The sequence below is a fragment of the Sminthopsis crassicaudata genome, chromosome 4 (assembly GCF_048593235.1).
Source record: "Sminthopsis crassicaudata isolate SCR6 chromosome 4, ASM4859323v1, whole genome shotgun sequence".
Classification (NCBI taxonomy): Eukaryota; Metazoa; Chordata; class Mammalia; order Dasyuromorphia; family Dasyuridae; genus Sminthopsis; species Sminthopsis crassicaudata.
In genome coordinates this window covers 91,159,376-91,168,688 of record NC_133620.1, presented here as the reverse complement: position 1 = coordinate 91,168,688, position 9,313 = coordinate 91,159,376, and the positions used below count along the sequence as shown (strand labels likewise).

General features: G+C 35.3%; 1 protein-coding gene across 8 annotated transcripts in view; it reads left to right on the top strand.

Annotated features, from left to right (window-relative positions):
* The first annotated feature begins 7,913 nt into the window (after positions 1-7,913).
* The window catches only part of KCNT2 (potassium sodium-activated channel subfamily T member 2), a 588,661-nt gene continuing 587,261 nt past the window's right edge, over positions 7,914-9,313 (top strand). For all 8 annotated transcript variants that reach the window (XR_012489046.1, XR_012489047.1, XM_074308658.1 and 5 more), the window contains exon 1: positions 7,914-8,560. Coding sequence is in view for 6 of the 8 variants with exons in the window: in XM_074308658.1 (XP_074164759.1) it covers positions 8,466-8,560 (95 nt within the window). In the remaining 2 variants the exon portion in view is untranslated. The remainder of the gene's footprint in view (positions 8,561-9,313) is intronic.

Genomic DNA, 9,313 nt, shown 5'->3' with positions numbered 1-9,313 from the left:
CAAGATGAAGTGATGTTTCTGAAGTCATTTAAACAATAAGAGGCAGAGGCAGGATTTTAACTAAAATTCTCTGATTTCAGACAAGTGCTTTTCCCCTCTATACTGATTTATTGATTTCACTTTATGGTATATGGTTTTTATTTACAACAAAACATTCATATATATATATATATATATATATATATATATATATATATATATATATATATATATATATATGTCAAATGGGAAGATTAGAGTAGGCTTCCACTGAATAACTTTCTAGCTCTAAATCTATGATCTAATAGCTATTTCTTAAGTGATTACTATGTAATGTGCAAGATGTTGGAGAAGCTTATCCCTCCTTAGACTCTTCATGGAATCTATCAGCTCACTATTATAAGTCCTATGTGGGTGAGTCCCAAACTATGTGTACTGCCTCTTGTCCATAGTTTCTCTTGAATCCTACATAGTATATATATTCAACATGTAGGAAACCTTTTTCTAGTAAATTTAATATTATCCTATTTTAAAACATATTAGATTTAGAATTAGAGGACAATATAAAGATTATCCTTTCTAACTTCTGACTTCCTTTCCATATTTGAGAGCTTTAGTGCCAGAGAGTTTAAATAAGTTGTCTAAAGTTACACAGTTTTTAAGTAGTAAAGAATTTGAGTCCAAATCCTCTAAATGTAGACAACACATTTCCAAATATAAAATTTTGCCTTCATTTCAAGACAAAAACATCTATGGTTCAGTCACATATTATATAGAGATCATTTTGTCTACATAGTCTTAGCTAAGCTAGGCATATGTAGCTAATATGAAAATAATTTTGTTTCTACAGCATGAAATTATCATTATTAGCATAGTGAGATGAGGTAATTTTATCTTAATAATATTATCATGGGTTTTAAAAACATATACACTTAACAGAAGTTATGGATTAAGTGGGATATGCATTAAATTAGTCAATAGTGCTTAACATTCATTTTACATATATATATATATATATGTATATATCTATATCTATATCTATATCTATATATATATATATATATATATATACACTTAACGTTGTATATGTAGTCCTAAATATTAATAGGAAAGAAATTAATTTTTGCATTATACACATTAGCCTGATTGCATATGATAAATTAAAGTTTATGGACTTCTCCCTTTTAAAAACTTTGGCTTAATTATTTTAATTGCATTTAAAGGATGCAATTAAAAACCATCCTTCCTGGCCCATATTATTGACTAGTATCAAATTTGACAGTATTTGGAGACATAGATTCATAAACATTGCTTTGTTCTTGCTTATTCTCTATCTTTTTTATGTTTGCTTCATAACTTTTCATTCTCTAATTTTGTTGATTTTAACTATTTGTTTTCTCAACTATCCATTTGTAAATTCCTTTTTCTCATAATATTGTTTTCTTGTTAAAGTAGGCTTTACTCTATTTTCCTTTCCTGTTCACAATCTTTTAATCACTTATATGGCCAAGTGGCACAGAGAATTGAGTGACAGGCTGGAGTCAGGAAGACTCATCTGTATAAGTTCAAATATAGACTCAGACACCGTCTAGCTGTACAACTTTTGACAAGTCATTTAATCCTGTTTGTCTTATTTTCCTCATCTGTAAAAAAATGAATTGGAGATAGAATTTTCTCTACTAAGAAAACCCTAAATGTGGTCACAAAAAGTTGAACATGATTGAAAAATGATTCAACAACAATCTTTTATTGTCCTCATTCTTTCTCTCTGTATGTGTCCTCACTAAACTAAAGAACAAATCTAGGTTTTTTAAAACCATTTTTTGGAGGAAAATTCAGTCTGTTACAATTTTGGATCATCCCCAAAGAAGTCTTAGGGCTTCAAATACATTTTATCATAGATGAGAGCAAGAGATAAGCAATAGTTCTTTCTCAAATTGTCTATTACCAAAAGGAAGATAAAATCAATGAAATCTAGAATCGATGAGAATAGTTAAGGGGAAATGAAACACACAGAGAATACTTATCCAATTTTAAAATAAAGTATCTTTCATGTAAGGTTGAACAGGATTCCTTAATGAAAGCCAATAAGTAAGTCAGCATTTTATTAGACACTTTAATCTAAAAATCCACCTTGGAAAAAATAAGAGGATGAAATATTTAGTCCTTTGTTTAGATTATACCAAAGTGGGGCCTAGTGTTATCTGAGAAGCCATGGTATGACCCCAAGGGAGCTGTGTCTTAATCCCAATGGGTATGTATGACATCAACTAAAAAGAAGGTTGAAAGTGGATAATTTCCTACTGTCCATGTGATATGCAACTGGGGGACTTGAGTGCAAAACAACCGTGCCCATCCTCATTTTTCAGTACTCATCAAATCTCTTGTCTCATTCCTTTTTACAAGTATTCAATCTCTTCAGTTCTTCCCTGGAAATCAGCCTTTGGAACAATAGAAATAATTATATTTTTAACACAATCTGATTATCAATATTAAGTGAGACACAAAAATAAGGAAATGTATATGCTTACCAATGGTATTTGTCTCCAAAAATCCATGGACTAACTTTCTTTTAATTTGTATTTGTATCCTTAGTACTTAGCATAGTCACTGGCACATAGTAGAGTCTAATAAATGTTGACTTATTTATTGACCTCTATTAAGGAATCCTGTTCAACCTTAACTAACATGTGAAAGATACTGCAATGATACCCACAAAGTGGGCAGCTAGATGGTACAATGGATAGAGTGCATGTCTGATATCCGGAAAACTCACCTTTCTGACTTCAAATCTAGTCTCAGACACTTACTACCTGTATGATCCTGGGCAAAGAATGTAACTCCATTTGCCTTGGTTCTTCATCTTTAAAAAGAGTTGGAGAAGGAAATGGCAAACCACTACAGTATTTCCATCAAGAAAATCCCAAATGGTTTCGCAAAGAGTCAGACACAATTGAAAAATGACTGAACAATAATATATATAAAGTATAAAAAAGATCTCAACAAAGTCCTTTAGTATATGAGGTAGAGAATAGAGAATATTTAGGTAGACAGAAAGGAATCACATAGCATAGATGGATTAGTTGTACTATTTAAGGTATTATATAAACATTCATGTGTGTATTCATATATGCATATATATATATATATATATATATATATATATATACATGCATACCCACACCGTGTTTAGACATATAGCATGTACATGTTCATCTGTCTATATAGGTATAGCATACAATGTATGCAGATGTCTACATGTCCATATATTTATATACATGCATTCATGACTATATAATGCATGTATATAGACTCTTTTTGACATAGTGTTTGAATGTTATGACCCCTGCTTATCACATACTTTAAGGAGAATAAAAAAGTATTAAAATAAGACTGAAAAAAAATTCTGAACCATTTTAATTAGACATTTCAAAAAGGACTCATTCTCAGCTTTATCTCATTTCACTATGATTTAGACTCAAGATACCTTCATTTTCAGATTTTCCCTTTACATGCAGACACACAAATGATGAGAGAGAAAGAACATTGGACTTGAAGGTCGAAAGACAGGTCTTAAGTGCTGATTATGATACTTATAGGCTATGTAATTAAAGATAAATGAATCACTTTACTGTTCTGAAACTGCTTGTTCATTTGGAACAGGGGTATCAAACAAGCCATATTTGACACTTCTAAGGGCTGCCCAAACCAGATTAAAATGTAATTAGAAAATATTTAACATAATAAATAACATAAAATAAAATAAAACACAGACAACATTATATTAAAAAAAACTAACAGTCCATACTAATCCTTAGGTATATATTAGTTGCCCCCTTTTTTGAGGTTAACACCATTCACCTAGCAAATGGGGACACTGAAATTTATATTAAACACTTCAGGAGTTTGTTGTAAAGAAAATTTGAGGTATGCTGAATTTGTAGTTAGAGAATTTAAATCCAAATCCTTACTCTTTTACTTATTATCCATGTGATTTTAAGTGCATCAAAACTTTTCTAAGTTTAAAATGAAGGGATTGGATTACACCACCTCTAAGATCCCTTTCAAATTGAAGTCTATAGTCACAATGATTAAGATTCTGTAAACGTAGAGTACTATAAAAATGAGCTATAAGCTTGTCTTGTATAAGCTTGACACATTGATGATAAGGATCTCCAGGTGTTCATAAATTTTTTTCTTTGACATCATGAGAGTTTGTCATGGTGGAAAAATAGTCATGAATGATTTTGGCATGACATTTTCCTTCTCGTGGCAGTCACATTATCATGACCCTATAGTTCACTCCTTTTGGTAGGCATACAAGTTTGTTGACTAGATTAGCTTTGATTGCACAATTGTTATATGCTGTGAAACATGGTCAGTATATCACTGGCATGCAAGAAAACTAGATCACTTCCATTTAATTTGTCTTAGGAAGATTCTGAAGTTCACTTAGTAGCATAAGGTACCAGGCAGACACTGAGGTCCTTTCTTGAAGCAAACTGCTGAGAATTCAAACTCTATTGCAGAGAGTGCAACTTTATTGGACTGATAACATTATTTGAATGCTAAATATACTTTGCTTAAAAGACTATTTTTATGGAGGACCCAGAGCAAGCACTCATTTGGTGACCATTTGGTAGTCAGAAAAAGTGATACAAGGACACTCTTAAGATCTCAAAAACTTTAGAATTGATTGCATGACATGGAAGACACTGGCACAGAACCATCCAGAATAGCATACCATTATCAGAGAAGGTGCTGTGCTTTATGAGCAAAATGGAATTGAATAGCTCAAAAGAAATGCAAGATGTGAAAAGTGGAAAAAATCACCCCAAATATTCATATAAGCCATTTGTGCCTGATCTGTGGTAGAACATTATGAGCTTGAACTGGGCTGATCAGCCACAGTCAGCCACATTGTAACTGAACTCTAACATAGTGGTTCATTTTGGTGCTCTTTGAGAATAGATAACAACCATAAAAATGAGTTATTATTATATGTCCCAATAGGTTTAGCCATCTCTTCTTGGTTTCCTCCTACAACTGATTTGACCCATGCTTTTATATTTGGCTACACTCAAGCCTATCCTCCACATCTATTGTTCTATTTCTCTTAGCCTTTGTAAGCCAGATCTTTTGTCACTGACCAATAAATAAATTTTGTTTTTCTTGATTAAATTCTATTTTAGCTGTTCCTTTACATCTTTACATCAGTCTTTCAGTAGGGAATTTTCTCATATTGTAAATACTGAGGGAGTTAAGGAGAGAATTTAACTTCAGAATGAGATAGTTACTTCCTTCAACAAATATTTTTGAGCATCTTATTTGGGAAGGTAAATGTACTAGGTGATCCATGGAATGATATATTAGGGGATTGGGGGCCTCAAAGAACTTACAATCTGGTTTGGGGATGTAGGTTTGGGATCTCATATGAAGACTAGTAGAAGGATTTCTTGAGGCCTGTCACAGGGACAGAATATGGAACATTTGTGACAATCACAGATTTATTTCTAAGATGAGAGATCATTAGGACAGAGATTAATTCTCTGATTCAGCTAATTTATCTCCATTGATTCTGGTGTTATGGAGAGAGGAGGAGATTACAGTTGACCATTCACGATGACACATATCCTAAATGATTCTTCTTTAAATTTTAACTTGATAAACAAGTCATTAAATTTTACCAGTGACAGCACAGAAGACAGAAAAGCAGAGGAACTGACAGAACATTAGGGTTAGCACTGAAAGTGAAGCTAAAAATGATGTATAAGTTGAAGGGGAACTATATGAAGGAAATGAACAGGGAGGAAAGTGTGAAGAACACTTATTATTACTATTTAATTACATTACTATACTTCAGGCATTACATACATTTTTAGATAGACAGGTTCTTTTGTGTGATATAATCATGAACTGTGCATACAGCAGGCAGGCTTTATTTCTGACAAAACCATCAGGAATCTTTGTGAAATTAGATCAATTGTAGGAACACCTTCACAAATCTCCCATCCACCTTTTCTCTTTGTTCCTTACCTGCCCTTTGGAGATTTAATCCCTGTGTTGAATCTGATGTTCTGCCATTCTCCTTGTTCTCTATTGCTTTCTCTTTTCACTGTTGCTAAAATACAACTGATTCTATTCATGTTACTGGGAATGCTTAGAATGTAAGACAGGTTTTGTTACAAATCAGGCCTTTAAAAAATCCTCTAGAGAGAGACCTTCTTAGCTAGGGTCAAGGATTCAGCTCCCTGCTAGCTTTAGCTTTGAATTAAAAACTTGATACAAATGGTCAACTTGGATGGGCTATCACATTTATAAAGAAAGCATGACTATCTCATCAGTGAGTGGTAACTCAATGCTGTCAGTGTACCACTAATAGTATAATCCTTTTTACCCAGCAACTAGAGTTTAATTTTTGTGTAAAGTACATTTTTAAAAAGTTGCTGCAAACCATTGTTATGAACAAGTGAGTTGAAAGGTTAGCTGTTTTTCTCTGGCTTCATGGGTGAAGATTAATGAAGGAGTTGATTAATATTCCTCTCACTTCAGGATTTAAGAGAGGCAGCAAGGCCTAATAGATGGAGAACTGGCCTTGGAGGACTTGGGTTCAAGATTCATCTCTGACACACATACATACTGTCTGTGTGAAGCTGAGTAAGTCACTTTACTTCTCTCCTCTAGACAACTTTCTAAGATTATATTTTGCTAAAAAAGGTACCAAACTTCATTGATAGAAGGAATTCCTCAATTGAGAATTCCCTATATGAATGAAATTATAGGTCCAATCCACATTTCTAAAACTTAGATATTGCAGGGAACAAATTTAGGATGGGTCATATCATGTCTACCCCAATGTTTGCTCTTATTATTCCCTTAAAGATAATTTTGCATTATTCTGAACCCTGGTGGAGAAAGTACTCTATCCTGAGAGAATATGGGTTCAAAATTGACCTCTGAAGTTTAATTACTACTTGTGTGACTTGATACATATCATTTAAACTCCCTGCATCTCAGATTCCTCATTTGTAACTGAGAAAACAGGACTAGAAAATATGTTAATCTTTTCCATAGAGGTATGATCCCAGGAATGGTACGTTTGTTTTCAGGACCTAGGACAGTACCTTACAAATAGTAGCTAGTCTAATTGTTGGACTAAATCCCTCATATTTTTCTAGCTCAGAGAAGACATCCTGCATACCAAGACAGGTCAATAAAGCCTGAGAAGTAGGATTGGACTCAGTCACTAAATTCTCTGACTCTACTGGTGTGATCCTAGGCAAATCATTTAATACTTTACATGTCTTATTCATAAAGTGGAGATGATATCACTGTAGTAATAAGAGAGGTGTAAGACTCAAAGGAACAAGTAAGGTAAAAAAAAAAAATCCATAGAAATTATTATTATACCTCTACTTTACAAAAATACAGTAGACCATATAAACCTCGATATTTGTTAAAACATTTTAATTTTCATTATGTCATTTAATCTTCACAACAATTCTCGATTGGTTTTGAATTGGTCCACCCGAATATGTGGGACAAAAGGTGCGTATTCTGTTCCCAGGAACAAGGGGAACTCCTCACAGCCTCCAGAATTTGGGAAGGGAAAACGGGGAATCCCTTTGGGATAAATGGGGATTCCCTCAACCCTCAAGCTGGGAAATCAATTTTCCTTCCGCCCACCTAAGAGGGATGGAAATAAAGGGAGGTTCCCAGATACCTAGAAAAAAGACCCAGGCCCTGCAATCAGTGGCGTGGGCGGGATGCTCCCATCCCTCCCTTGGGGCTGCAGCCCGGGAATCTTCTAATGAGCTCTCTTCCATTGGCTGTCCTGGAGAAGCCTCCAGGTGCCGTCACTGATTTATGCTAATGAGAAATAATTTCATTGGTGGGGGCTCCAGCGGCAGCTCCAAATGACATTTCGGGGAGCAAGAGCTTGGCGGCGTATCCGCGACTAAAAAATAACTTCCCCCTCCCCAACCAGACTCCCCTCCCAGCTGAGCTGAGCCGAGCTCGGCTCGGGCCAGCCCGGAGGGAATTGCTTCTGGAAGCCCCAGGCGAGAGGTGCCTGGGAAGCTCACCTGCTGCTCCCTGCAGTGCTTTCCTTCCCGGTCCCGCCCCTACCTTTCCCCCAAGACCCCTTCCTCACCTCCCTTCTGCTGCACGCTTGCCCCCCAGAAGTAACTTTTGTACTCTCGCCTCGCCTCCGGGTCCTCTTTACCTGAGGCTTCGCCGAGCTGACAGGAGCTGCTAGCAGGACTGGCTGCTTTTCACCAGAGTACCACTTTGCTCCTGGGCTTGGTTTGCATCACTTGCATCACACCCTAGGTTTCGAGGAACCTGCCTGACTTCCTCTCAGACGACCATTCCCTCTCCCCTTTATCCTCTCTTGTTAGACCTCTTTCCTTTTTTCCCAACCCCATCCCTTCTCTCTTTTTTTCTTTTCCTTTAATTTCTTTTTTTTCCCCTTTGCCTGGGGAAGAATGGTTGACTTGGAGAGCGAGGTTCCCCCTCTGCCCCCAAGATACAGGTTTCGGGATTTGCTGCTAGGGGACCAAGGGTGGCAAAACGACGACAGGTGAGTGGCCCTGTGCACTATGTTTTGCAAACACAGCTGAAGAAGAATCAGCGCTGTCTGTGGGAGAGCAAAAAGGGAGAACAAGGAAATTGGGGGAGGGGGCAAAAATCCATGATTAGGTTCTCCATTTTGACTGGATAGAGCATTTAATATTGAGGACTTTTTTTTTTTTTTTTTTTTGTATTTAATGCAATTGTAATATAATTTATAAATCAACGTAAAGAAAAAGTGCTTAGTCTTTGTGTGTGTGTGTGTGTGTGTGTGTGTATGTGTGTATGTGTGTGGGGGGCTTCTTGGCTATATGTGTATATATATATATATATATATGTATATATATGTATATATATATGTATATATATATATATATATATATATATATTCTATGTATGTATGTATGTATGTATAAAGACTGTAGTGTTCTTTGCACAACTGAATGTCATGCTGAAACTAATGCTATCCCCCCCAATGTCTCTATTTAAATTGAACAGTTCAGCCTGACTTAATATAGATTGAAAAGCCCATCTTAGAAACTTCCTGCTGTCATGCATCTATTTTAACGCCTGAGTCAGGGTTGCCTTATATACCTAGTTTTCTCTGATAAATTGATGCTATGTAGATATTGTACAGGGGTAGGAAAATTAATTCAAGTGGCAAAATGTATCCAGCAGCTTTTTTTTTTTTTTTTTTGTGGAAGGATAGTTTCAATAGAAAAATTTTTGGTGGCTAATCAAATATTTAGGGTACCAATAATTG